This window comes from Oryctolagus cuniculus, chromosome 1, assembly GCF_051225735.1.
Source record: "Oryctolagus cuniculus isolate XC-2025 breed Fujian yellow rabbit chromosome 1, ASM5122573v1, whole genome shotgun sequence".
Lineage (NCBI taxonomy): Eukaryota > Metazoa > Chordata > Mammalia > Lagomorpha > Leporidae > Oryctolagus > Oryctolagus cuniculus.
In genome coordinates, this window is record NC_142867.1 from 232,521,093 (window position 1) to 232,546,915 (window position 25,823).

The 25,823-nt window shown below is 65.8% G+C and overlaps 1 protein-coding gene and 1 long non-coding RNA gene across 3 annotated transcripts in view; both read left to right on the forward strand.

Moving 5' to 3' along the window:
* Positions 1-12,580, forward strand: part of PTPA (protein phosphatase 2 phosphatase activator) — a 30,033-nt gene extending 17,453 nt beyond the window's left edge. Inside the window, exons 7-11 of one of the 2 annotated variants that reach the window (XM_070071405.2) lie at positions 2,247-2,346; positions 3,103-3,227; positions 4,181-4,281; positions 8,582-8,689; positions 11,385-12,580. In XM_070071405.2, coding sequence (XP_069927506.1) covers positions 2,247-2,346; positions 3,103-3,227; positions 4,181-4,281; positions 8,582-8,689; positions 11,385-11,462 — 512 coding nt within the window. In that variant the 3' untranslated portion in view covers positions 11,463-12,580. 2 annotated transcript variants of the gene reach the window in all.
* A 4,387-nt stretch (positions 12,581-16,967) lies between these two features.
* LOC149128900 (uncharacterized) lies at positions 16,968-21,506 on the forward strand. The gene is made up of 3 exons (XR_016225876.1): positions 16,968-19,146; positions 19,327-19,466; positions 19,854-21,506. It is a non-coding gene; the product is annotated as an uncharacterized LOC149128900 (long non-coding RNA).
* The last annotated feature ends 4,317 nt before the right edge of the window (positions 21,507-25,823 follow it).

Sequence of the window (25,823 nt, forward strand, 5' to 3'; positions counted from 1 at the left end):
GACGGTGCTGCCTGCATGCACAGCGCTGACAGCGCACGTCACCCGGGCGATCTCTCGCTGGCTGCGCCTCGGGCAGCTGCTGGCGGACGGCCTGAGGGAGAGCTTCTTGCTGACCACTGCAGCCTCGTGTGCACTCCCCTGGCCCCTCCCTCTTTTTTAAAGATCTTACAGTATTTTGGAAGGCAAAGGTGCAGAGATGGGGAGAGAGAGATGTGCCAGCACACAGTCACTGCCCAGATGACCCCCACAGCCAGTGCTGGAGCAGGCCTGCGGGTCTCCCACAGGGGGCCGGGGCCCAAGCACGTGGGCCATCCTCTGCTGCCCTCCCCGGCACCTCAGCAGGGAGCTGGATCGGACATGGGGCGGCCGGGACTTGAACTGGGATGCCGACATCGAAGGCAGTGGCTTACCCAGCTGCGCCACAGCCACGGCCCCGCCCTTGTCTCTTCGTCTCTTTGGCTGTGCTCTTGAGCTCTGGCGCTGTCGTCCAGGCCAGCCTGGCTGAGAGGGATGCGTGGCCCCGGCCAGGGCGGCCCTGTTTGCAGGGCTCACCTTCCTTTCCGTCTGGGGAGGTGGCGCACAGGCCCTCTTGCAGCTGGGGCCTGGGAAAGCTCTGTCCCCTGCCGATGGGGCCAGGTCCAGCAAGCAGGGAGCCAGAGGGGCCCGGGGAGGCGGGGCAGTGGCGATGGCCGCTCGCTGCTGCAGCCGCAGCTCTCTGGGCCTGCCCGGCTCTGCCGCTGGCCCTCCATGCGGGGCCAGCCGCTCCTGCTGGGTGCGTCCTGGGAAGGAAGGCGGGGCTCTTCCTCCTCGTTGCCAGCGCGTGCCGCCGTTGCTGCTGGCAGCCACGCTGGGCTCTCCGGGTGACGGCGACGGCTGAGCCTGGCGTGGCTGACGTGATAGTGGCCCTGATGCAGCGCTGGTGTGTGTCCACACGGGCGACGCCCCGCAGCCCCAGCCTGCTTCTTCTGCAGCTCTCTTCCCGGCCTCGCTCCCGGTTTTATTAGTGGTCTCCATCCGACTCCTTAGGGAAGGGACAGGTGTGCGTGTGTGGGCTCTGCCCCGGCACCTGGGATTGGACAGTCTGTGAGCAGACACGGTGCGGGAGTCGGGTGTAACGCCTGTCTTCCCTGCGGGGTCGGAGGTCGGAGTGCCCACGTAGCAGGTGCAGTGGGTAGGGTGGGGCGCCTGGGACGCCTGCGCCGTGTCGGCTGCTTTGCTTCCCGGGAGCACTGGCGGGCGGCCGCAGTGGTGGCTGAGACCGGCCCTGCCTGCCATCCATGCAGGAGGTCGGATGGAGCTCCTGGCCCTGGCCTCGGCCTGGCCCGGCTCTGGCTGCCGTGGGCATTTGGGCAGTGAACCAGCGGATGGAAGGCTCCTCTCTCACTCTGCCTTTCAAGGGAAAATTACGTAAAACTTTATTTCTTTTATTTGTTTGAAAGAGTGACAGAGGCACAAAGAGCTCCTTCATCGACTGGTTCCTCTCGCACTCCCAGCAGGGAGCTGCATCGCAAGGGTGGCTCGAATGGGTGCTCTGACGCGGGGAGCAGGCGTCGTGGGTGGCAGCTTATCCCTCTGCACCACAAAGCCCGCCCCAGGCTGGAGAACACTGAGAGGGGCACACCGTGGCGCAGTGGGTAAGCCGCTGCCTGCAGCGCCAGCATCCCGCTCGGGCGCCAGTTCCAGTCCCGGCTGCTCCACTTCCTGTCCAGCTCCCTGCTAATGCACCTGGGAGAGCAGCAGAGGACGGCCAAGTGCTGGGCCCCTGACCCACGTGGGAGACCCGGAGGCAGCTCCTGGCTGTGACCTGGTGTTGTGACCATTTGGAGAGTGAACCAACGCATGGAAGATTCTCTCTCCCTCTCTCCCTCTCCTCCTCTCCTTCTCCCTCTCTGTCTCCCTCTCTCCCTCTCCCTCTGTATCTCTGCCTTTTGAATAAATTGAATCCTTAAGAAGGAATACGTAGAGAGGAGTCGCTGAGTGGTTTGATGAGCCAGCCAGCTACGTCTAAAGGCCCATTGGGGAAGTCAGCGGCCCGGGCCCCGGAGGAGGCAGCGGGTGGTCCTGGGCTGGCTGCAGGGCCTGGTTCTTTCTGGACGGGAAAGCAGCCCCAGTGCCTTGGCATCAAGCCCCCTCCCAGGGCCGCTGACCTGTGACGTGGGCTCGGGGAGAGCAGGGTCAGTCACGGCTCTGTTTGTGGAAGACTCAGCGTGGCCGTGGCCGTGGCCGTGGCCGGTGTCTCTCCCCAGGGCACGAAGCAGCCTTTGCCGCTTTCCTGTGCTGTCTGTGCAAGATCGGGGTGCTGCGCGTGGACGACCAGATAGCCATCGTCTTCAAGGTCTTTAACCGGTGAGGCGCGGCCGAGACTCCTGCCGGGTTTGGGCTCACCCCCAGGGACAGGCGCGCGGCCCAGAGGCTGTTGGTGCTCACCGGGGTCTGTGTGGGAGACACCAGGCTGGCGTGGCCTCAGTGGCCTGGTGTGGGTGCAGCAGGTCTGTGTGGGAGGCACTGGGCTGGCGTGGCCTCAGTGGCCCGGTGTGGGTGCAGCAGGCCTGTGTGGGAGACACCGGGCTGGCGTGGCCTCAGTGGCCTGGTGTGGGTGCAGCAGGCCTGTGTGGGAGGCACCGGGCTGGCGTGGCCTCAGTGGCCCGGTGTGGGTGCAGCAGGCCTGTGTGGGAGACACCGGGCTGGCGTGGCCTCAGTGGCCCGGTGTGGGTGCAGCAGGGTTGTGTGGGAGGCACCGGGCTGGCGTGGCCTCAGTGGCCCGGTGCGGATGCAGCACGCCTGTGTGGGAGACACCGGACTGGCATGGCCTCAGTGGCCCAGTGGTAACAGGTGCAGCACGCCTGTGCGGGAGACACCGGGCTGGCGTGGCCTCAGTGACCCAGTGGTAACGGGTGCAGCAGGCCTGTGGTGGAGCCCAGGGACGGGGCTGCCATCTCTGGGGACCTTAACAGTTGGAAGTGGAGGGCAGAGGAGAGGCAGTGCTCCCATGGGGAGCCCAGGTCTTGGGGCTTTCTGCGGCTTTGTGCTCCTGGGTAGGCGTGGCCTCGGGGCACCCAGGCTGTCTTACTGTTGGCTCTCTTCCTTCTCCCCTCCGTGTAGGTACCTTGAGGTTATGCGGAAGCTCCAGAAAACCTACCGGATGGAGCCCGCCGGCAGCCAGGGGGTGTGGGGCCTGGACGATTTCCAGTTCCTGCCCTTCATCTGGGGCAGCTCCCAGCTGATAGGTACGGGGGCGGGGTGGGGGGCACCGCTCCTCCCAGTTGTCCTGCTTGCAAAGCAGGCACCGCACTGGCTGGGCTGCCGGGAAGTGATGCGGGCTGGAGCAGGGCCGTGCGCCTGGTGTGTGACAGCCTGGCGGGAGGCGCGCTCAGCTCCGGGCAGCGTCGTCCACTGTTGGCAAGCAAGGGGCCCCTCGGGAAGCTGCCGCCTAGGGCCGGGCACCGGGCCCGCCCGTGTGGGCTCAGGTGCGCCTGCCTGCTGGCGCCCTCCCACCTGGGGGCTCTACCAGAGGGTGGGGTGGGTGGCGCTGCGCCCGGCGCTGTCCTCAGGTCTCCTTGGCGAAGCCCTGGGAGGGTCCCTGCCGGCACAGCCGGAGGGAGGCAGAGCTGGGCGGAGCTTGTGAGCGCTCAGGGCCCCTTAGCCCGGCGGAGTGTGAGCGCTGTGTGCTGGGGGCTGCGCCTCTGCGAGCGTCCTGAACACGCGGGGCACTCCAGGACCTTCACGGCAAGCGGCATCAAAGATCAGTTTATCTCGGCGCAAAAACGTCTGAAATCCACCCGCCGTATGTTTGTCATTGATACACATTTTCCGTGAGCTTTTTGAATCCCCCGTACCTCCACAAACCTCTGTGGTGTGGCCTGGTCGCTCGACAAGGCCGCCAGGTGCCAGCGAGGGACGCAGTCAGCCCGGGACGCCGAGCCCGCGGTGCAGGGGGTGGAGGGGTGCTCGCTGAGATAACCGAGCCGGCTCGGGCGTGGCGCACGCAGCACGGCACCGAGGCTGTGGCTAGGTGTGCCGGGCCCCGTGACCTGCCGCAGTGGTGCCCATGGGTACGTGGGTGCGTGGACAGGACCCTGGCCCGGCCCGGCCCTTGGGTGGGTCCCCCTGCCCGGCCCCGTGCCCAGGGCGGGGCTGGGAGGCTCCGATCCTGAGGCCCAGGGCTTCTTGCTCTTCCCAGACCACCCGTTCCTGGAGCCCAGGCACTTTGTGGACGAGAAGGCCGTGAACGAGAACCACAAGGACTACATGTTCCTGGAGTGCATCCTGTTCATCACCGAGGTGAGGGCCGCAGGGCTGGCGCCGGGGTGGACGCTCACGGAGCCCTGCTCGGCCTCTCCAGAAAGCTCCCACCAGCTCTGCCTGGCCAGGACCTGCCCCCCAAACCTAGTGTCTGTCCTGAACCCCCCGGGGCCCCTGGGCAGGGCTCAGACACAGTCCCCAGCTGGCCTTGCCGAGGGGTGGGCGTCACGGGGGGTGTGTTCCAGGCAGGGCCCCGCGGCCGGCGGTGGGATGATCCCGCGGGAGCTGCCAGGGTGGAGGGTGACGGCTGCAGGCCCAGCGGCCGCCTGGCGACAGGGCAGCTTCCCCCGGAGCATGGTCTGCCCCTCCAGCCTCCGAGTCAGACGTGGCGTCAGGACCGGAGAGCTGGGCACCGTCTGCTCCCGGTGCCTCTGGTGGTGGGAGTGGGCTGTACACACACACCACACACCGCACACACACACTGCACACACACACTGCACACCACACACACACACACCGCACACACACCCACACACTGCACACACACACCGCACACACACACCGCACACACACACACACACCGCACACACACACACACACCGCACACACACACACTGCACACCACACACACACACCGCACACTGCACACACACCGCACACACACACCGCACACACACACTGCACACCACACACACACACTGCACGCACACACTGCACACCACACACCGCACACACACACACTGCACACACACACACTGCACACCACACACCACACACACACACTGCACACCACACACCGCACACACACACTGCACACCACACACACACACTGCACACACACTGCACACCACACACCGCACACACACACACACCGCACACACACACTGCACACCACACACACACACTGCACACACACACACTGCACACCACACACCGCACACACACACCGCACACACACACTGCACACCACACACACACACTGCACACACACACACTGCACACCACACACCGCACACACACACACACCGCACACACACACTGCACACCACACACCGCACACACACACCGCACACACACACTGCACACACACACTGCACACTGCACACACACACTGCACACACACACTGCACACTGCACACACACACCGCACACACACACCGCACACCACACACACACCGCACACCACACACACACACCGCGCGGCTCCCAGTGGCCTTGGCTCTGCTGCCTGCAGAGGGGTCGTCTCCTGCATTTCGCAGGCGCCCGCGTGCGGGCTGCAGCCTTGCTGGTCACCTCCCGGACACCGCACACCCGTGACCGCCGAGCCCCGCAGAGGGAGAGGCTGCCGGAGCGGCCTTGCTCCGAGCTCCTGGTCTGGTCAGCAGCGGCCCAGGCGGCTGCGAGCTCCAGATGCCAGAGGGGAACGACTCGGTTTTTCCGAGTCAGCAGATGCGGCCGGGGCTGCCGGCCGGGTGGCCAGCGCTCCGCTCCCGGTTCTGCTGCCTTCAGCAGTGCGGCGGACTCGAGGTGGGGGCCTCGGGCAGCCAGCCGCGCGCTGCTCTCCTGGGAGTAGAGTGAGGAGACCCCGTGAGCTGGAGGAGCAGGGCCGGGAGAGGGTGCAGTCCGCTCCCAGCTGGCAGCTTGGGCCTGGAAGGCTATGCTGTTTGGCGCCCTCTGGTGGCTGACCAAGCTCCTGCGTCCCTGTCGGTGTTGGGTTTTTTGTTTGTTTTAAGATTTATGTATTTGAAAAGGCAGAGTTACAGGAAGTCAGAGGCAGACAGAGAGAGGTCTTCCATCCGCTGGTTCACTCCCCAGATGGCTGCAACAGCCAGAGCTGGGCTGGTCCAGAGCCAGGAGCCAGGAGCTTCATCTGGGTCTCCTCCGTGGGTGCAGGGGCCCACTTGGGCCATCTGCTTTCCCAGGCCATTAAGAGGGAGCTGGATTGGAAGTGGAGCAGCCGGGACTCGAACCGGTGTCCGTATGGGATGCCGGCACTGCAGGCGGGGGCTTCACCCGCTACACCACAGTGCCAGCCCCCCTCCCCTTAAAGGTTCATTTATTTATTTATTTAAAAGGCAGAGTTACCGACGCAGAGAACCCTGTCAGTAGTTGTGGGGAGGCAGGGCAGGCCGGGCCTCGGCAGGGGAGCTGATGCCACGTGGAAACTTGGCGTTTCTGCTTGTTTGGGCCCAAAGCTTCCCCGAGTCAGGGCTCCAGTCCTCTGCTGGAAGGCTGTGCTGACCACTAGGTGGCACTAAAGCCACACTGGACTGGGAGAGGCTTTCGTGGCTTTAAGTGAGGGAGACCGGAGCCGGAGGAAGGGGCGGGCGCAGCTTGTGGCTGCTCAGCACATTTCCTGCAAGGCCAGGCTTCTCCTGGGCTCCGGGCTCTTGGGCCTGGTGTTAGACGCTGGTGCCAGGAGGGCGGCCCCAGAGCCCAGGAGGGGCCGGGGCCAGCCTCCGCCAGGCCTGTGTGGCCGCCGCTGGCCCCCTTGCTCCTCGGAGCAGTGGGCGGTGTTTTGCAGTCCCTCCGGGGTGAGTGAGTGGCCGGCCCGGCTCCCGTGTGCAGGACGGGGCACTGTCGGCCCTGGAGGGCCGGTGCAGCCGGGAAGTTGGGAGAGGGGCCAGCCCCTGCCCGCGCTCCCGCACAGGGCCTCCACCTGGGAGGGCTTCGGCTGCCGCGGGAAATGCGGCCCCGGCGCCTTTAAGAGCCCAGGGCAGGCAGGAAAAGAATTTCAGTTTCAATCTGGCTTCTAAATTTGGAGTTTTGGGAAGGGAGGGATCGGGTTTCAGCTGGGAGGGAGGGAGCTGACAGGAAGGCGCTGTGCGAGCCCCGCCCCGCCCCCCCTCCCCTGCTGACAGGCCCCGCTTACAAAGGCCGGCCTCTGGGGAGTGCAGCAGGAACGGCGTCTGGGAGTGATTTCCTGCTCAATATGGCTGCTCTGACTCACCGATTCCCCTGGGGTCACCGCGGGCCTGCAGCCCGCTCCGCGCCTCCCTTTGTGGCTGCAATGAGCTCATTTTTTTTGTCTTCTCGCCCCCGATTCTTCCCCCTCTTCTGTTTGCCTTTCCCAGAGTTGCAGTCTCCTTCTCAAGGACTCGAGGCCTGGGCCTGGTGCGGCTGGGGGGGGGCAGCCCCCGGCTTTCCTGGCCCTGCCGCTGGCACTGCTCCAGCCCCCCGTGCTCTTTTGGGGCTCCCCTCCGTGCCCCTGGAAGCCGAGCAGGCCCTGCGCCTGCGCCTGGCTGGTTTGCTCACCGGGCCTTGTCCAGAGTGAAGCTCACGCGGCCCCGTGATCCTGGCGCGGGAGGGTGGAGTTGGAGGGAGCTGGGCCTGGCAGCGGGCTGCGCAGGGGGGAGGCCCCAACGGGCTGGGGCTCCTGCGCCCTCGTGGAGGAGGGGGCCTGTGTGAAGGGACCAAGCCCCCCGGGCCCGCCGAGGGGCCTGGGGCCAGCCGGGAGATTTCAGCGCTAAAATGGCAGCTTTTTGACTTCCATCGGCAAAGTTTTATCCTTGCTGGAGAAGCCAGAGGCCGCCGAGAGGGGCAGGCGGCAGCAGCTCCCTGGGGGCGGGGCCGGTGCCTCCTGAGCTTTCCCCATGAGCAGGTTAGCAGGCCCCGGGATGGAGAGGGCTCTGGGCTCCTCCTTTCTCTTCTCCCCAGAGCAGCCCAGCCCCCTCCACAGCCACTATGCAGTTTCTTCTGGAACCTTCCACAGACTCAGGTCCAAGTCGGCTTCCTTTCCAGACTCAGGCTCTCTGTTTTTTTTCCTGATCTGTTTGCTGCAGCCGGGGCCTCAGGTGCCGAGTCCTGGCCCCCGCAGGGATGCTACCTGCCAGCTGGGGGCTGGGGGAGGCGCAGGGTGGCCGTGACCTGCTTCCCTGTGGGATCCGAGGGCTGCAGGCAGGTGCCCACGCTTCACCCACGTGCTGTGCTTCCTGCTGGCGTGCGAACTGCCTGGGCTCCGGGTGCGCCGGGACTGGAGCCGTCCATGCCCCTGCGGCTGCTCCTGGCGGCCAGGGCCCCCCTCCTGCACCGGCTGGCCGTGCAGAGGGCTGGGGGCGCCTGTGTGCGGTCGCACCCTCCTTGGCGCTCTCCCAGCTCTGCCCTGGCAGGTGCAGGCCGAGGGGCGGGATGCAGGCTGCTCAGGGAGATTGTGTTCTCCAGGGGTCGCAGGATCTGGTGGGTGGCAGGAGTCAGACTCCTTTTACAGCTGTGGCAGAAAGGGGTGACTGGGAGGGGTGGGCAAGAAGGGGTAGACTTTCCCGAGGGGAGCCCGTGCACCCGTGTGGGAGAGCGGGGAGGGGCTGCGGCCCCCGCCCCAGCCGAGGCCTCTCTCCTCCAGATGAAGACGGGCCCGTTCGCCGAGCACTCGAACCAGCTGTGGAACATCAGTGCCGTGCCCTCCTGGTCCAAAGTGAACCAGGGGCTCATCCGCATGTACAAGGCCGAGGTGAGTGCGCCTGTCGCTGCCGCTCCCCCGCGCCACGGTTCTCGGGGTCCCAGGCCGGCCCGTGTGACGCTGGGCCTCCGAGACGCCTGTGTGGGGACTGGCTGGCCGGGAGACCCTGGCGCGCACTCAGGTGGAGGCGAGGCCTGCTGCGGCCAGGGTTGGGTGGCAGAGGGGGTGGCTTCCCTCGTCACGGGACCGGAGACCCCTGCGTGCTCTCTGTGCCTGGTCTGTCCCCGCCGCACAGCGCTGAGGTGGCCTGGGAGCAGTCTGGTCCTGGGGTGAGGGCAGGCGCCACCTGCCCGTGGCCATGGCAGTGACCGCCTCCGGCGTCTTCGTGGGCTCCCCCTGCTGGGAGGCTGCTGCCCTTCTCGACCCAGGGTGTGTCTGCCCGGTGGGGAGGACGCAGCTGCTGCCCTGGCTTGGCACGCAGGTCTGAGGACCGCTGGCTGTGGCTGGGCCGTGGGAGTGGAAGTGCCTCACCTGAGGCCCCAGCCCGGACCCGGCCTGGCCCCGGTGTCGCCTGGCCCCAGCGTTGGTGTCGTGTCACCCACCTGAGGCTGCCGACCTCTCTCGCAGCCGGGGGAGGGGCTCCTGGTGGTGCAGATGCTCCTTCACCATGGCCATGAAGGGGTTAATGCCCTTGAGCTGCCGGCCTGGCCCTCTGTCCCCTTCCCCCTTCAGCCCCTCCCCCTCAGCTCCCTTCCTCTGACTCACAGCCCTTGGTTAGGTGTTCAGGTGTTTAGGTTCCAGCCTCCAGTGCGTGGCTGTGCTGGGCCACCCGGCTCCCTCCTGCCCTGCGCCAGACTGGCCGTGCCTTCCTGGCCGAAAGTGCCCAGTGCCGTCCTCTGCGGGTCTCTTCCCTTGGGTGACTTTAAACTGACCTTGACCCTGGGTGCCCCAAGGGTGGGGTGAGAGGCCCTGGCCCCTTCCCCTCCCTGCTCCTTCCAGAGGTGAAAGGACTTGGAGCTGCTGGGCGGAGCCAGGGGGAGCGCAGGGCCTGTGCCCGGGACACGCCCACTGCCCACTGCCAGCAGGAAACAGGGACCCGGAGCTCGGGCTCCGCCAGGCCGTGTTCAGGCGCTGGCTGACCAGTCAGTAGCCAGCAGTCCCTGTTCTTTCAGACTGGTTCTTTAGGCCCAGGGAGGAACTAGGAGGACCCTCAGTCTGCAGGTCCAGTGGGCGTTAGCGGAGCCGGCTCGCTGGCCAGCGTAGGCTGCTGGAGGGAGGAGGCCTCGCTGAGCAGCACCCAAGGCGGACCGGGCCCGGCAGTAGTGGCCGTGGCACAGGACTGGCTCTCTGCCTCCACGTCGCCTGGCCCGGCCCCAGGGCCTGCTTCCCCGTGGAAGGTGGGTCCTCTGAGACCCTGGGGTCCCGGCCTCCAGGCCTGGGCCTCCAGCTGCATGGACCCCATCAGCTGCATCTGGTCTCTGCCCCAGGGGCCGGGGGTCCGTGGGCGGAGGAGACAGAGCTTCAGCTCCTGCCCCTCTTGCTTTTGCAGCTTTGCTGGGATGAGAGCTAGAAGCAAGTTGACCTTTGACCCTTTCTGGAATTTTCGGGCCGGAGCGGGGAGTCCTTTTACAGACTCCCACCACTTCCTGATGACATCAGCGCAGTGGCAGCTGCCTTTGCCTCTGGCCTGGGCCTGCTCTCCTCCCCCAGGGACCACCCCAGCTCCTGCTCCCCACTTCCTGTGCGCCTGTCCTGCACCCCTCGGAGCTGACACAGCCACTGTGGGAGGCGAGGGGACGGGCGTCAGGACACCTGTGTCGCCTGGAGGTCAAGAAGTCAGAGGCCGGCGCCGCGGCTCACTAGGCTAATCCTCCGCCTAGCGGCGCCGGCACACCGGGTTCTAGTCCCGGTCGGGGCGCCGGATTCTGTCCCGGTTGCCCCTCTTCCAGGCCAGCTCTCTGCTGTGACCAGGGAGTGCAGTGGAGGATGGCCCAGGTGCTTGGGCCCTGCACCCCATGGGAGACCAGGAAAAGCACCTGGCTCCTGGCTCCTGCCATCGGATCAGCGCGGTGCGCCGGCCGCAGCGCGCTGGCCGCGGCGGCCATTGGAGGGTGAACCAACGGCAAAGGAAGACCTTTCTCTCTGTCTCTCTCTCTCACTGTCCACTCTGCCTGTCAAAAAAAAAAAAAAAAAAAAAAAAAAAAGAAGTCAGAAAGAGGCGGCTCCCCCACGCAGCCTGGGGACCCTCTCCTGTGGTCAGGGGCCGGAGCGCACCACACTGGTGATGCCCCGGGTGCAGAGAGGCTGGGGCTGCCTGTGTCTCCCCCCTGCTCAGTGCTGCTGCCCCCCACTGCCCCGCCCCTCCCTGGGGGGCAGGCATGTCAGCTGCCTCTGGCTGTCTCAGTCTGCAGCCCAGAGAGGTGGAGGGAGAGGGCTGGGGCATGTCCTCAGACGGGGGTCGGGGCTCCAGATGCCCCCAGCCCGTGTCTGGGGTCTCCAGGGGCTGCCCCCAGGCTGAGGGCCGGGGATCAGGGCGGCCCCTTCCTTGGCTTCTGCTCGCTGCTGCCCGTCTGGGGCTGGGGCGTCTGTTGGCAGGGGTGACAGGGACAGAAGAAACCGTCATCACCCCTCAGGCCGGGGCCGGACGAAGCCCCCGGCCTCGCTGCGGGCCGAGCTGCCCCGGCCTCGGCTTCCTGGTCAGGCCACCGCAGCGCGGCCCTCAGCGCCCGCCCTTTCCTCCCTGCAGTGCCTGGAGAAGTTCCCGGTGATCCAGCACTTCAAGTTCGGAAGCCTGCTGCCCATCCACCCCGTCACCTCCGGCTAGGGGGGCCGCGGGGGCTCCTGGCTGCCCGCCCGCCCCCTCCCTCTGTTCTTTCCGTGTGGTGAGAGGCTGTTTACTGGGTGGGCTTGAGGGGGCTCCGAGCACAGGCCGAACCGCCCAGGTTGGGAGAGATGACCAAAGTGTAGCCAGTGTGCTGAGCTCACCTGCAGCGGACGGGCAGGAAGGGGGCCTGGGCCCCCGGCTGTGGGCCCCCTCCGTCCCCGGCTTCACTCGCCTCCCCCCCGTCCTGTGCGGCGGCGTTCAGAGGCCCCGGCTGTCCTGTGGCATTGTGGGACGGAGCCGCTGGCCTTGCCCACTGCTGCCCCCCCCCCCCCCCCGCCTTGGTGAGGCTGCGGGCGGCTGCTCCTGGGATCCTGGGAGTGGGCACTTCCCAGCCCTGTCCAGGGGGCATCTGCCTTAGGGCTGGGGCCGCCTGGGCTTCTCACCCTGGCTTCTCCCCTTTGGCCGAAGCCCCACCCCCCTCCCCCTTCCTAGCGGTAGCCTGCCTGTGGCAGCTGCCTTTTGGGCTCCCTGGAGGGCCCAGCTGTTGGGGTGAGGCCTGTCTTTCCAGAATGTTCTGGGGTGGTGGTGGTAGAGACTCAGGGAGGGGCTTGGGCCCGTTGTGTCTGCAGAGCCTGGATTCCCTCGGTGGTCCTGGGCCCGGCTGTTTCTGCTACCTCTGTGCCCCGGGCAGCGGGCGAGCGGGCTGTGGGGGGCACAGAAGGCAGCAGCCCTCCCCCAACTTCTCCCCTTCCCTGCACGGGGTGAGGTGATGGCTCCCTGAGCCCAGCCCCTGGCTCTGAGGCCGCGCAGGCCCCGGGAGCAGGGGTGTGGCTCAGCTGCTGGTCCCTGAGCCCCCCGGGCTGTCCTGGGCCCCCAGGCCTGCCCTCCTCGCCTCCCCTTTCCTGTATTGGGGTCTACACAGCAGACATGGGCTTGACCCGGGACCTGGCCGATGGCCTGGACAGAACCATGAGCGTCACAGACGTCACTTTCCAGGGGAGCCCCAGCAGCCCGGGGCCAGGCCAGTGCCCTCCCGGCCCCGCCCCGTGCCCCGCCCCCGCGCCCCGGCCCCGCCCCCGCGCCGTCACTGCTGTTTGGATTAAAGCCTCTGTTCCGCACCTGCTGCCCGTGTGCGCCGACTCCTTGACGCCTTGTGCGTCCTCCAGCTCTGGGGGCTGGTCCTTCCCTCGGGCCAAGGTGTCTGGGGCAGTGGGACGCGTGACCACGCCCTGGAGAGCAGAGCCCTGGCCTGAGCCCTGGCTGTCCCCTCCGTGCCAAGGTCATAAGTCACCGAGTCTCCAAGCCCCCGTCACGTCATCTGTGCAGTGGGGACAGTCGCGAGATGCCTGCCGGAGTGGCTGACACGGGCAGGCCTCAGCCCGGTCCTGGCACACGGCGAGCGCCTGTCCCTGACTCGCTCAGCCCCCTGCCCGACCTTGGCAGTGGGATGCCCTCCTCCCTCTGTTCGTGTCCCTGTTGCTGCTCTGCCCTGGGGCTTCCCGGGACACCGGACAACAGAGCGAGGCCTCCCGCGGGACCGGGAGGCTCGGCCGCAGGTCACCGCCCACCTCCTGGGAGGTCCTGGAGCCAGGAGCCCTGAGTTCAAACCCAAGGCCCTGCTACTGGCCGGGAGACCCTGATAGCTGCCTGCGTCTCTGTCTTTAAAAATGTTCCTTCTCATCTACTTAAAAGGTGGCGTGTTGGAGACAGCGTTGCCCTCCGCTGGTTCCCTCCTCAGATAACTGCTGTGCCGGGGCCGGCCAGGCAGGGGCCGGGAGCAGGGAACTCCCCTGGGTCTCCTGGGGGTTGTCAGGGCCCCAGCCCCTGAGCTGGATCCGCTGCCTCCCAGGAGGCGTTAGGAGGGAGCTGAATTGGAGGTAACGGAGCTGGGGCGCGAATCAGCACTCCAGTGGGCTTGACCGGCTGGGTGTAACCCCCTCTGAGCCGCAGCTCCCTGGGCGTCCTGGCCCCAAGGCCTGGGGCGGCGACGGCTGTTAGGGTCCTGGCGCTGACCCAGAGGCCAGGGAGGGGACTGCAGGCTGTGGCCAGCACGCGCACGGCCCCCAGAGCAAAGGGTCGGGCTCCGCTGAGGTTTGCACTGCACGCAGAGAAGGGTGTGGCCGGCCGGGAGGGGGGCTGAAGGGTGGCCCGTGGGTGCTGGGGCTGCGTTTGGAGGCCCTGTCCGCAGGAGGCGCGGGGCGACCCCGAGGTCGGAGTCTGGCAGTCGGGTCCCTGTGTCTGGCAAGGGGCTGCTTGGGGCGGGGGGGCGGTGGCGGTGGGACAGCTGCTGCTTCCACCCGGTGACACCACACTGCCCAGGTGGAAGGTGGGGCCAGCCTGGTCTGCTGTGACCGAGCGAGTGGGCGGGACCTGGGGTGTAGGGAAGCTTCCTGGAGGGGGCGCCGTGCACACCCCCACACGCCGGGTGCTGGAAGGGGAGAGGGGCTGGGGGATGCAGGAGAGAAGGGCTGGGCCCCCTGCAGGTGCCCGGGGAAGGACACCTGGGAGGGGAGACGAGAAGGAGGGCCAGGGTGCGATTTGCTCCCAGCGCACGCTGTGCCCCCACCCGAGTGGGTTTGTGGGTGGGAGAAAGCGGCCACCAGAGTGGGGGTGGGGTGGGGGCTGGAGAGCAGGGAGGAAGGCTGGCCTTTTGTCTAATTCAACAAGCTTTGAAATGAAAAAAAGGTGAGACTCTTGCCTTCAGGTTCCACCCAGCTTAGTGGCTTAGTGGTTCAGAGAGGTGGGGGTGGGGGAGGCCGTCGGGAGGGCTGGGTCCTGGGCACAGGCCCCTGAGTGGCAGCGTCGCCCACGACCCTCTGCTGGGGCCCAGAGGGCGGAGGTGTGGGCGTTCGGGTGAGGCGTGCTCTGCGGGAGTGCACCTGCCACCTGCTCTCCACAGAGACTGACACCAGGGAGCTGACCCCATTCCTGGGGGAGGTGGGGGCGCAGGCCCTGTGCTGCATGTGGCTGAGTGAGGGTCTGGGCTGGGGATTTGACACCCGCCCCCCGCCCTGTGACAGCTGGCTGGGTACTGGAGCAAATCGGCAGGGCTGGGGAAGGGAAACTGAGGCAGGAGTCAGTGCCGAGGAAGAGGGACCCAGGGAGAGAGCAGCCGTGGGGAAGCAGCCAGGTCGGGGGAGGCTGCTGGGGGTCTCAGGCTCCAGGGACGCCCCAAGCCCGGCCCTGCTGGTGCCCCAGCCCCGCTGGCCCCCTGGGGTCCGGTCACAGGCGTGTCTGCTGCGCAAACTCCCCAGGCACTGAGCAGTTTGGCCCTGAGCCCAGTACCCCTCCCCCCCGCCCCGGGATCCCCCACCGGTCACTTCTCGGGGCTCAGCTGAGGCCTCACTTTGCTGGGAGAGGCCTCAACTGGCCCCAGATCCGGCCCGGGTCCCGACTGTCCGTGCGGGCGGGCTCGGCGCAGCCCGGGCTCAGCTGGCAGGGGCAGCCCGCTCTGCACAAGCTGTTTACCTGGGGTTCTTTGTGGGCGCTGCACACCACTGCTAGCCCTCGGAGGGCCAGCAAGACCTGCGGCGTGGGGGCGGGGGACACGTGTGGGTGAGCCAGGACCACAGAGAGGAAAGGGAGCGAGGCGAGGCCCAGGGAGGAGAGGCCCGGTTGGGATTCCTCTGGGGCGGCGCAGGCGCACAGGGCCCTGCCCCCCGCGAGCGAGTCCCCGCCGAGCCTCAGCCCAAGCCGGGTGTCCAGCAGCCGGGCCTCGCTGGAGTCTGGGTGGAGCGCGCATAGAAGGGGCAGGTGCCTCGCGCGGCTGTTTGCCCTCGCGTGGTGTTGGCGCGGAAGCTGGACATTTGCATTGTGCGAGGTGTTGCAGTCAGCAAAGGAGCCGGAGCATCCGGGGACTGGGCTATCCGAGGGGGAGGGGATGTCCTGGAACCGTCCCCGGCAGACAGATTCCAAGGCTGCCGGTGTTTTTCTGGGAAGACATTTATGAGCCCTTAACTGGGGGAGGCAGCTACAGACTGCAGGTGAAAGAGGACACAGACACGCACACGCACACGTGCACACACACGCACACACACCCAGCGATCTGCATTCCCTCTGTGGGGTAATACATTTCCTTTATTTGCAAGGCAGAGTTAGAGGGAGAGATCTATCCACCGGCTTACTCCCCAGATGGCCGCAGTGGCCAGAGCTGGGCCAGGCAGGAGCCAGGAGCCTCTTCGGGGTCTCCTGTGTGGGTGCAGGGGCCCAGGGACCTGTGCCGTCCTCCACCGCTCTCCCAGGCGTGCTAGCAGGGGGCAGAATCCCAAATGGAGCAGCCAGGACTCGGACTGGCGCCCACATGGGATGCTACGCCACAACGCAGCCCCAAATTTTGTTTTATGTGAATGGCAAAGAGGGGAGAGAGAGCAGTATTCACCCCCCAAATGCCTGCAACGGCCAGGGCTGGGCCAAGCCGAAGCCGAGAGCCAGGGACTCGACCCAGGTCCCAGGTGGTGGCAGGGCCCGGCTTCCCGAGCCTCGCTGCTGCCTCCCGGGGCCAGGAGCCAGAGCCGAGACAGCCAGGGCCGCACCCTGGGCTGCCGGCGTCCCGAGAGCGCCAGCTCAAACACCCCACGCCTGTCCGTGTCTCCTGGGACGGAGGACTGGGAAGCAGTGGCAGGAATTTTTGGAAAATCCCTGTTTTTTCTGCTTCTGAATATGGTTGTGAAGAGGTTAAGCATCACTGAACCAAGAAAGAAAAAAGTACCCAGTTTGCTCTTTTTCGTATTTTGATTAAAAGGTATTTATTTATATATATATATATATATATATATATATATATATATATATATATATATATATATATATATAGGGGCAGGGCTTCCATCCATCCGTTCCTTCCCCCAAATGCCTGCAGTGGCCCAGGCTGGGCCAGGGCAGGAGCTGGGAGTCAGGAGCTCCATCCGGGTCCCCCTGTGGGGGCGGACACCCGGCTACCTGAGCCGTCACTGTGGCCTCCCGGGTCTGCAGGGGCCGGGACGGGAACTGAACCCAGGTACTGGCGGGGGAGTGCCATTTGGGGAGTGAACCAGTGGATGGAAGACTCCTCCTCTCTCCCTCTCCCCCTCTCTCCCTCTCCCCCTCCCCCTCTCTCTCCCTCTCTCCCTCTCCCCCTCTCCTCTCCCCCTCCTTCCCTCTCCCCCCCTCTCTCCCTCTCCCCCTCTCCCTCTCCCCCCCCTCCCTCTCCCCCTCTCCCTCTCCCCCTCCCTCTCCCCTCCCTCCCTCTCCCCTCCCCCTCTCCCTCTCCCCCTCTCCCTCTCCCCCCCTCCCTCTCCCCCCTCTCTCCCTCTCTCCCTCTTCCTCCCTCTTTCTCCCTCTCTCCCTCTCCCCCTCTCCCTCTCCCCCTCTCCCTCTCCCCCTCTCCCTCTCCCCCTCTCCCTCTCCCCCTCCCTCTCCCCTTCCTTCCTCTCCCCTCCCTCCCTCCCTCTCCCTCTCCCCCTCTCCCTCTCCCCCCCTCTCTCCTTCTCCCCCCTCCCTCTCCCCCCTCTCTCCCTCTCTCCCTCTCCCTCTCTCTCTCCCTCTCCCTCTCTCTCTCTCTCTCTCTGTTGCTCTTTTAAATAACTAAATAAATTTTAAAAAGGTGGGGGTGCAGGGGAGTTCTCTGTTCGTTTGAGTCGGAGACCCCTGGAAAGAGCAGGTAGACGGCACCGGGGCCTCAAGGGGTGGGGGGCAGAGGGGAACGTTTTTTCTTCTTAAGGATTTATCTTGCTTGAAGGCAGAAGTACAGAGAGAGAGGGAGAGAGAATCTCCCGTCTGCTGGTTCACTTCCCAGGTGGCCGCCATGGGAATGGGGCTGGACCAGGCCCAGGCAAAAACCAACAAAACACAGAGACCCCGCTCAGGCCAGCTGCCCCCCCAATTCAGGGCCCTGTGCCCCAGGAACCGGACCTGTGCCACCCGGGCCCGGGTCCCGCGGTCCCCGAGCCACCGTTCACTTCTCCAGGACAGGCAGAGCCGTGGGGACGAGGCCCTGGGTCTGCGCCACCCTGTCCCACGGGCCGAGCCCAGCCGGCTCAGCACCTGCCCTCCCCACCTCCGCATGTCGGGCTGAGCACCCTGTGGCTGGTAATGTGCCCATTTCACAGAAGGGGAGACTGAGGCCCAGGTGGGCTAGGTCAGTGGCCAGCGGGGGGGAGAGGCTAAGCTGGTCATCCCCCAGCCCCCCACCCCCTTGAGCCTGCAGGGGCCCTGCTGCCTGTGCTGTCCCCACTCTGGTGGCCCCGGCCTGGCCCTGGCCAGAGCTCCTGCTCCCTAGGAGGCAGAGAGGTGGACGAGGAGCAGAACAGCCCCGCGTCTCGGGCACACAGCTCGGCATCCGCCACGAGACGCAGGTGCCTTCCACGCCCCCTGGGGACCCCGACTGCGAGCCGAGGGGTGGCCTCAGGTCCCTGCTTTAGGGACCGTGAAGGTGGCCGCCAGGTCTGCAGCTCATCCTGGTGGGGGTGGGGCGGAGCCGGGCCCCTCGAGGACCCAGGCAGGGGTGTGGGTGGGGGCTCACCGCACCCCAAATCCTTCCTCCCTCATCCCTCCACCCCCAAATCCAACCCCATTGGCCGTCCCCCACTCCGTAACCCAGGTCTGTCCACTGTCCCTGCTCGGCGGCCGCCAGCACCGCCTGTGCGTGCCCCCAGCCCGCCCTCTGCACCCGGCGTACCCTGTGCTGTGGAAGGGGAAGCCCACCAGACCCCTGTGGGGCGCCCCGCGGTCCAGCCCCTCTGACCCCTCCTCCTCTCTCTCACGCTTGGGGCTGGCACTCTGGCACCTCTGCCCGTGACGCTGGCATCCCACATGGGTGCTGGTTCGAGTCCTGGCTGCTCCACTGCCCATCCAGCCCCCTGCTGACGGCCTGGGAGACACAGCAGAAGGCAGCCCACATGCTTGGACCCCTCGCTCCTGGCCCCTGGCTTCGACCTGGCCCAGCCCCCACGGCTGGCGGCCATGGAAACTCCCTCCATCTCTTCGCCTCGCTCTGTAACTCTAACTTTCAAATAAATAAACAAATAAATAAATAAAAATTGAAAAACAAGAATGCCAAGCCTGTTGCTGCCCCGGGGGCTGTGCACCTGCTGTTTCCGTGGCAGGCACTGCCTGGCCCCGGCCGAGCTGCTGCTGCTGTTCGGGGCTCGGTTTGGATGCCGCCCCCTCAGGGGGGCCCTCTCTCCCGAAGGTGCCCGTCTACCTCTTATCACCTCCTCTCTCGTGGGGTGCGAGCTCAGTGCGGGCAGGGGCGGGATGGCTGTGACCAGCGTCAAGTTCTGGGTGCCTGGACCCCTGGCCGGCCCCGAGCAGGGCGGTCCCCAGCGACTGTTTCTTTAATGGTGAATGAATGAATGGAATGAGTTAGCCGTGGAGTTATCCTAGAAGAAGCCGGACCACAGGTGCAGGGCAGGGCCCTGGGCGCCCCCCAGTGCCCACGCAGGGGTTCTGGGGGTCCCTCAAGGTCACACTGGCACCCGGAGGTTTTGTGGTTTGGTGGCTCCTCCCAGGCTTGCGCAGTGCCCTGGCCGGAGTGTGCTTCTAGTGCGGAGATGGACAAACATGGAAGCACACCACGATGCCCCGCGGGGATGAAGCCGGAACGCCGGACGGGCAGTCGGGGCGACAGAGCCCCGAGCCGCTCAGTAGGAGAGCAGGGGCCGGGAGGACAATGCTGGCGGTGGACAAGCAAGTGCAAAGCCCTGAGGTGGGAGCAGGGATGGGGAGAGCAGCGGGAAGCCAGCAGGGGTGCGTGGCGACGTGGTGAGGGTGCTGGGACCAGGGGCGCCTTGGGGACCGCAGGGAGGACTGGTGCTGTATTCCGAGCAGGCCCGAAGTAGGGGTGGGGTGGGCGGGGCTCGCTCACGCTGGCCTGGTTCCTTCTCAGCCCTGTCCAGTGGCATCTCACAGAGCTTGAGCTCAGCCCAGGCGGGAGGCTACGCCACGGCCACGGCAGACACTGCTCCTGGAGACGCTGAGGCCGAGCCCCGCCCGCCCGCCGGTTCCGGGGTTCACACCGCTGGGATGGTGAGGAGGGGAGGGGCGGTGGCAGGGCAGGGGCGCAGGGCGGGGGTTAGGGCCGGCGGCCGTGTGGTTAGGAAAGTGGCGGGGCAGTGATTTCGGAAGGAGGCTGGCGGGATCTGCTGCGGGCTGGGTTTGGGTTTGTGAGAAAAGCAGTCGGGGCCCAGGTGTCGGGGCGGCGGGGTTGGGTTCCGACAGGCGAGCTCTGGGACGCCAGGACCCCAGGGGTATAGAGGTCAAGTCCTTGGGCCCTGCCAGCACGTGAGAGCCTGGACGGGATTCCCGGCTCCTGGCTTCAGCCTGGCCCGGCCCTGGCTGCTGTGGGAATTTGGGGAGTGAACCAGCGGATGGGAGATTCCCTCTCTCTCTCTTTCTCTCTCTCTCTCTCTCCAGATTTATTTATTTGGAAGGCAGAGATGGAGGGAGAGAGGTCTTCCATCCGCTGGTTCATCCCCCAAATGGCCACAATGGCCAGGGCCAAAGGCAGGAGCCAGCAGCGCCATCCAGGTCTCCCGGGCGGACAGGGACCTCTAGACCGCAGTGTGGGCACGTGCCCAGGCCCGGCCAATCCAAGAGCCCCCGCCCCCACCCACAGTGATGGGCTCCGAGCTGAGCGCGCGGCCGCGTCTCTCGCCTTGTCCGGGTCTGCAGCTTCCTGTTCAGCGTCCTCCAATCCAGGACAGGAGTCCTAAGTGGTTAGCGGGGAGCAACACTTGTTTAAAATGCAAACGTCAGAGCGTTTAATCCGTGTGCAGAATCACCAGAACCACACACTGCGTGTTGTGGCTTCTCCTTAGGGTGCCTTGAGCTGGCCTGGAGCAGCCGCCACCCCAGGCCAGGCCCCTGGAGCTGGCCGAGGGCGTGCACGCCGCCTGGGTACAGCCCCCACCAGCCCACGACTTTGCCTCCCCATGTGTGCCCCTCCCCCTGGGGCCAACAGGCGCTGGATTCCCCGTCCTGCCGGCCTACGACTGCTGTCCTGAGCCCTGGCCCCCCGTTCCCACAACCCCCACCCCAAATCGTGGCAGCGGGCTGGTCCTCAGGGGTCTCTGAGCCTGGATGGGGGAGGAGCCCCAGCCTGGGTCTAGATACAGTCTCTGGTTGGCGTCACCATGCCCTCCGAGCTGCCGCGTGCCCGGCCCTGCCCCAACCCCAGTCCTCTCTGTGCCACGCGTGGGAGAGGGGCACCAGGCTGGGCCTGGGGGCCAGGGTGGACAAGGGCATGGCGTGGACAAGCACACGTGTCCCAGTGGGGTGGCAGGAGCAGGGTCCCCAGCCGAGCTCATGTGAAAGTGTGCCAGACGGCACTTAGAAAACCCAGACTCTGGCAGGCGCCGCGGCTCACTAGGCTAATCCTCCACCTAGCGGCGCCGGCACACCGGGTTCTAGTCCCGGTTGGGGCGCCGGATTTTGTCCCGGTTGCCCCTCTTCCAGGCCAGCTCTCTGCTGTGGCCCGGGAGTGCAGTGGAGGATGGCCCAGGTGCTTGGGCCCTGCACCCCATGGGAGACCAGGAAAAGCACCTGGCTCCTGGCTCCTGCCATTGGATCAGCGCGGTACGCCGGCCGCAGCGTGCCGGCCGCGGCGGCCATTGGAGGGTGAACCAATGGCAAAGGAAGACCTTTCTCTCTGTCTCTCTCTCTCACTGTCCACTCTGCCTGTCAAAAAAAAAAAAAAAGAAAAAAGAAAACCCAGACTCTGGGATGCGGTCATTGTGCCCTGGCCAGGCTTGTGCATGCCACAGAGCAAACCCAAGAGGTGGCCGCGGAGGGACAGGAAGGTGCCAAGAACCAGCGAGCAAGCCCGGTGACATCCTGCCCCGCCAGCCAGCTGGGCCCGAGCTGAGCACCCACGGACTGCCCGGATTCGGAGCCGCTAGACTGTGCCTAAGCCGGGGCCGGGAGCCACGCAGGAGAGGACCCAGGCCGCAGTGCGGGCACCCGGGGGTCCCGAAGCTGCCCACCAAGCCCGAGCGTCCGCAGGCGCCCCTCCCGCCGCGGACCTGTTCTGATCCCAGGCCCTGTGTTTGTTCCTTCGTGCCCTCTGTCCCCAGGCTGGGGCCCGGGGGGGGGTGGGGTGTCAGAGGAGCCACTCAACTTCTACGCAGGCTGCAGGGGTGGGGTGGGGGGTGGGGGGTGCGCAGTGGCCCGGGGCGTACCTGGGGGGCGTGCTTGGGAGTGGGGGGTGGGTGGGTGGGGTGGAGTGGGAAGTGCCGGGCTCCTGAGAATGTTCCAGAAACAGCAGGAAATGGCTGGGAGGGAGAATCAGAGACCCAGGGGCCTGGGGCTGGGGACCGGCAAGCAGTCTCACCGCTGTTCCCTCTTCAGTCACCCCTCGGGATGGGCAAGTAGTCCATTCATTCATTCACCCAGGCAGTTATTCATTTCCTAAAAATATTTTTTAAAAGTTTATTTGAGAAGGCAGAGTTACAGCGAGAGAGAGAGAGAGGGAGAATCTTGCACCTGCTGGTTCACTCCCCAAATGGCCGAAATGGCCAGGCCTGGTCCAGGCTGAAGCCAGGATCCTGGAACCCCTCCAGGTCTCATGGTCAGTGGCAGGGGCCCAGCGCCTGGGCCATCTTCCGCTGCTTTCCCTTTCAGGCTCATCAGCAGGGAGCCGGATGGGACGTGGAGCAGCTGGTTCTCGAACTGGTGCCCTTATGGGGTGCTGGTGCCACAGGCGGCGGCTTCCTCTGCTGCGCCCCACGCACGCACGCTCATCTACCTGTCCATTCACCTATCTACCATGCAGTTATCCATCCGCCCATCTGTCCGTCCGTCCATCCATCTACCCATCCACCAGTCTGTCCATCCGTCCGTCTACCCAGCCATCTCTGTCCGTCCGTCCGCTCAGCCGCCAGCAGTCGCAGTCACACACGGAGGGCTTGCTGCCTGCAGACACAGCCGGCCCTGGGGACCCCCAGGCACCTTCCCGGGCACCCCCGGAGCGTCAGTTATGGGAAGACAAGGCACACGCACTTCCTCCCCTCCTCCCCCACGCCGGTGCGGAAAGACCTTCTGAGGCCTCGTGTGGGCCCCCAGGGAGTGTGGGTGGAAAGCCAGCCTGCTCCTGCGGCAGCGGCTCTCCTATTGGGCGCCTCCTGTATGCCCGCCGGTACCCTGGAGGCCTCGCCCCGCACTCATCTTGCACACCAGGCACGGAGACCCCGGGCAGGCGGCCGAGCGCGCAGATCCTCGGGTCCGAGGGGCTTGGGCGGGACGGCCCAGGAGGCCGCCCAGCGCTTGGCCTGGGGCCTGACAGTCTCTCTCTCTCTCTCTCTCTCTCTCTCTCTCTCTCTCTCTCTCTCTCTCTCGGCCGAGCTCTAACAACCTGCGGGCGAGGGGATTCTGCGCACCGGCGCTGCGCCGCCCCTGCCGCCCCCTCCCCCCAGCCGAGGGACTGCGAGGTGGGCGTGGCCGCGGAGCCGGGCCCCTGGGGAGAGGGGCTGATCCCCCCGACCGTTTGCTTCCCGGGCTCAACCGGGAAAACTGGTTGGGGCAGCCGGCGCGACTGCGTTTATCCCGGCCGGTGCCCGCCCCCGGCCCCGGGCGCAGCCCCCGCCCGCCGGCCCGGGCGAACACCTGCCGCTGCGTCTCCGGGGCCCTGGGTGCCAGGCGCCGCGCGCACACACCGGCTGGGACGCAGTCCGAGCACCTCCCGCGGGCCGGGCGCGGGCTGCCTGCCCCATCTCCGCCCCGGCCCTCCGTCCGGCCCGCCCCGTGTCCACTGTCCAGTCTCTGCGTGTTCTGTTCCTCCGCGTGGATCGCTCTTCCGCCACTGCCGGTCCAGCCCGGGCGGCTCACCCGGGGCGGTGTCTCCCCTTCCCGCCCCGTTGGTTAGGAGGGGACCAAGCAGCTCTCCAGGCCTCTCGGCCGCCTGGGTCACCCGCCGCCTCCTCGAGTCATCTGACCAGTGGATTTTGCAAGGCCAAGAAATAAATCTTTGTTGTGAAATTCCCTGACATTTGGGGCTCCTTGCAGCAGCTCGGTAGCCTGCGCCAACAGACACAGCCGCCCGTACCTTTCCCGGCTCCCCACGCACTCTCTGATCCCCACATGTAAAGGCCCCCCCCCCCCCCAGCCAACCCTGCCCAGCCCTACTTGATTTTTAAAAAAAACACTACATTGGAACCAGCATTGTGGCATAATGGGTTAAGCTGCCTGCAGCACCAGCATCCTGTATGTGCGCCCGTTCAAGTCCCGGCTGCTCCACTTCCAATCCAGCTCCCTCCTGGCCTGGGAAAGCAGCGAAAGATGGCCCAAGTCTCTGGGCCCCTGCACCCATGTGGGAGACCTGGAAGAAGCTCCTGGCTCCTGGCTTCAGCCTGTCCCTGCCCTGGCCATTCTCTCTGTAATGACAGAGAGGGAGAGACAGAATATTCCATCTGCTGGTTCACCCCCCCAGATGGCCGCAATGGCCAGGGCTGTGCCAGGCTGAAGCCAGGAGCCAGGAGCTTCCTCCAGGTCTCCCACATGGGTGCAGGGGCCCAGAGACTTGGGCTGTCTTCCACTGCTTTCCCAGGCCATTAGCAGGGAGCTGGATCGGAAGAGGAGCAGCCGGGATACAAACCAGCGCCCACATGGGATGCCGGCACTGCAGGCGGAGGCTTAGCCCAATGTGCCACAGCACCAGTCTCAGCTCTGACTTCCAAAATGAATAGATAAGTCTTTTAAAATTTATTTGAGAGACAGAGTGCGTCCATCACTACTTCATTCCCCCAAGTGCCCCCAAGGGCCAGGGGACAGAAACGGCTCTAGGAACTCGGCCCAGGTCTCCCACGCAGGTGGCAGGGACCTGACTAGCGACTTGGGCGCGCATTAGCAGGAGCCCAGCCAGGGCCACTTAGGACAAGGAGCTCAGCTTCGCGGGGCAGGGCCTGGGTGTCTGTGGGCCCCAGGGCGAGGGAGCGGGAGGCGGGGTGGGGGGCAGACAGAAGTGCCCTCCACAGCCGGGGTTTCCTTTCTGACTTCGACGGCATCCACGCCGGCTAGGATCCATGCCGGCTAGGAGCTGACCCCTCTCCTCCGGCTGTGTCCCCACGGCCTGGGACTGCGGGCTTGCTGGGGCGGGGGCTGATCCAGCTCCCACGTCTGGGTGTCTGCCTGCGCCTGGCTCTCTGCGCTCCCGGCCCAGTGCTCGTCCTACGAGCCGACCTCCTCCGCTCCAGCTGCAGCCCAGGTCGCTGAGGCTGTGCCCGCTCCCTGCCAGGTCATCCAGCGAATCGCCCTGGGAGGGGCTGAGTGCCCGGCTCCCTCCAGAGCGCCCTGCAGCAGCACCCTACAGATCCGCTCAGAGCAGAGCCAGGGCAGCGCCAGGGAGGGTGCGTCCGTCCGCCTGGCTGCTGGCTGGGTCTTGGGTGTCGAGGGCTGAGCCTGCCCGGGACAGGGCGGACACGGCTGCCTCCTCCCCTCTGCTCCACGGCCGCTGTCCGGCCAGCCCGGCGCCTGTGCTTCTGTGAGAATGTCCCCGTTCCTTCTAAATCTGGCAGTGACGCCCGCTTAGTGTAGGAGACTTGGAAAACGTAGACATCGATGATACGGGTCATCCGTCATCCCCCACCTGGCAACACAGTCTGTGTGTGAGCGCCTACTGAGTTTTATTTTTTTAAAAATATTTATTTATTTATTTGAAAGGCAGAGTTACAGAGAGAAGAGGGGGGAGAGAGAGAGAGAGAGGGGAGAGAGAGAGAGAGAGAGAGAGAGAGAGAGAGAGAGGTCTTCCATCCACTGGTTCACTCCACAAATGGCCACAGTGGCTGCAACTGGGCCAGGCCACAGTCAAGAACTCCATCCGGGTCTCCCACGTGGGTGCAGGAGCCCAAGCACTTGGGCCACCTTCTACTGCTTTCTCAGGCCATAGCAGAGAGCTGGATAGGAAGTGGAGCAGCTGGGACTCAAACCAGCACCCATGTGGGATGCCGGTGTCACAGGCAGCGGCTTTACACACTGGTTTTAAGAAATGTTTTTGGGGACCCGGCGCCGCGGCTCACTAGGCTAATCCTCCGCCTGCGGCGCCGGCACACCGGGTTCTAGTCCCGGTCGGGGTGCCAGATTCTGTCCCGGTTGCCCCTCTTCCAGGCCAGCTCTCTGCTGTGGCCCGGGAGTGCAGTGGAGGATGGCCCAAGTGCTTGGGCCCTGCACCCCATGGGAGACCAGGATAAGTACCTGGCTCCTGCCTTCGGATCAGCGCGGTGCGCCGGCCGCGGCGGCCATTGGAGGGTGAACCAACGGCAAAGGAAGACCTTTCTCTCTCTCCCTCTCTCCCTCTCTCTCTCTCTCTGCCTTCCAAATATATAACTGTCTTAAAAAAAAAAAAAGTGAGGGGGCCGGCAGTGTGGCTCACTTGGTTAATCCCCCGCCTGTGGC